This window comes from Oxyura jamaicensis, unplaced genomic scaffold (genome assembly GCF_011077185.1).
Source record: "Oxyura jamaicensis isolate SHBP4307 breed ruddy duck unplaced genomic scaffold, BPBGC_Ojam_1.0 oxyUn_random_OJ68774, whole genome shotgun sequence".
In the NCBI taxonomy this organism is placed as follows: Eukaryota; Metazoa; Chordata; class Aves; order Anseriformes; family Anatidae; genus Oxyura; species Oxyura jamaicensis.
Genome location: NW_023309049.1, coordinates 1 through 1894, shown reverse-complemented (window position 1 = coordinate 1894; position 1894 = coordinate 1). Strand labels below are relative to the sequence as shown.

Below are 1894 nucleotides of genomic sequence, written 5' to 3'. Positions count from 1 at the left end.
CAAGCAACCAGTTGATGATGTCCATGGGACCCAGTTGACCAACACCCATGGGACCCAGTAGACCAATGTCCATAGGACCCAACTGACCTGTGTCCATAGACCCCAGGTGACAACATCCCAAGGACCTCGTTGACCAACAACCACAGGACCCCATTGACCAACATCAATAGGACCCAGGTGACCAATGTCCACAGACCCCAGGTGACCACATCCCAAGGACCTCGTTGACCAACATCGGTAGAACCCAGTAGACCAATGTCCATAGAACCCAGGTGACAACGTCCATAGAACCCAGGAGACCAACATCCACAGGACCCCATTGACCAACATCCCGAGGACCCCATTGACCAATGTCCATAGGACCCAGTAGATCAATGTCCATAGAACCCAGTTGGCCAACGTCCATAGGACCCCACTGACCCCAAGCAACCAGTTGATGATGTCCATGGGACCCAGTTGACCAACACCCATGAGACCCAGTAGACCAATGTCCACAGAACCCAGGTGACCACGTCCCAAGGACCTCATTGACCAACATCCATAGACCCCAGGTGACAACGTCCCAAGGACACCGTTGACCAACAACCACAGGACCCAGTAGACCAATGTCCCAATGACCCCGTTGACCAACGTCCATAGGACCCCACTGACCCCAAGCAACCAGCTGATGATGTCCATGGGACCCAGTTGACCAACACCCATGGGAACCCAGTAGACCAATGTCCACAGACCCCAGGTGACCACATCCCAAGGACCTCGTTGACCAACACCCACAGGACCCCAGAGACCAACGTCCCAATGACCCCCTTGACAAATGTCCAAAGAACCCAGTAGACCAACATCCATAGGACCCCATTGACCAATGTCCACAGAACCCAGGTGACCACATCCCAAGGACCCCGTTGACCAACACCCATGGGACCCAGTAGACCAGTGTCCATAGACCCCAGGTGACCACATCCCAAGGACCTCGTTGACCAACATCCATAGACCCCAGGTGACAACGTCCCAAGGACCCCGTTGACCAACAACCACAGGACCCTGTTGACCAACATCCATAGGACCCAGGTGACCAATGTCCATAGACCCCAGGTGACCACGTCCCAAGGACCTCATTGACCAACATCCACAGGACCCAGTAGATCAATGTCCATAGAACCCAGTTGGCCAACGTCCATAGGACCCCACTGACCCCAAGCAACCAGTTGATGATGTCCATGGGACCCAGTTGACCAAAACCCATGGGAACCCAGTAGACCAACACCCATAGGAGCCCATTGACCAACGTCTACAGAACCCCATTGACCAACATCCATGGGACCCCATTGACCAACGTCCCCGGGACCCCGTTGACCAACATCCCGAGGACCCCGTTGACCAACACCCACAGACCCCATTGACCAACGTCCTGAGGACCCCGTTGACCAATGCGCACAGACCCCGTTGACCAACACCCATGGAGCCTAGTTGACACGTGTCCACCTGACCCCGTTTACCAACGTCCCTGGGACCCCATTGACCAATGCCCACACACCCCGTTGACCAATGCCCATGGAACCTAGTTGACTAGTGTCCACGTGACCCCGTTGACCAATGTCCCGAGGACCCCATTGACCAACGTCCCCGGGACCCCGTTGACCAACATCCCGAGGACCCCGTTGACCAACACCCACAGACCCCATTGACCAACGCAACCTAGTTGACCCGTGTCCAAGTGACCCCGTTGACCAACGTCCCGAGGACCCCATTGACCAACGTCCCCGGGACCCCCGTTGACCAACATCCCGAGGACCCCCTTGACCAACGCCCATGGAACCTAGTTGACCCGTGTCCACGTGACCCCGTCGACCAACGTCCCCGGGACCCCGTTGACCAACGCCCACAGAACCCATTG

General features: G+C 56.5%; 1 protein-coding gene across 1 annotated transcript in view; it reads right to left on the bottom strand.

Annotated features, from left to right (window-relative positions):
- The window catches only part of LOC118159212 (S-antigen protein-like), a 3216-nt gene extending 1378 nt beyond the window's left edge, over window positions 1-1838 (bottom strand). Inside the window, exons 1-9 of the mRNA XM_035313824.1 lie at window positions 1744-1838; window positions 1509-1695; window positions 1116-1460; window positions 1017-1068; window positions 856-922; window positions 684-736; window positions 442-523; window positions 313-400; window positions 20-51 (exon numbers count right to left, since the gene is read on the bottom strand). Of these exons, the coding sequence (XP_035169715.1) occupies window positions 20-51; window positions 313-400; window positions 442-523; window positions 684-736; window positions 856-922; window positions 1017-1068; window positions 1116-1460; window positions 1509-1695; window positions 1744-1811 (974 nt within the window). The 5' untranslated portion in view covers window positions 1812-1838. The remainder of the gene's footprint in view (window positions 1-19; window positions 52-312; window positions 401-441; window positions 524-683; window positions 737-855; window positions 923-1016; window positions 1069-1115; window positions 1461-1508; window positions 1696-1743) is intronic.
- Window positions 1839-1894: the final 56 nt, after the last annotated feature.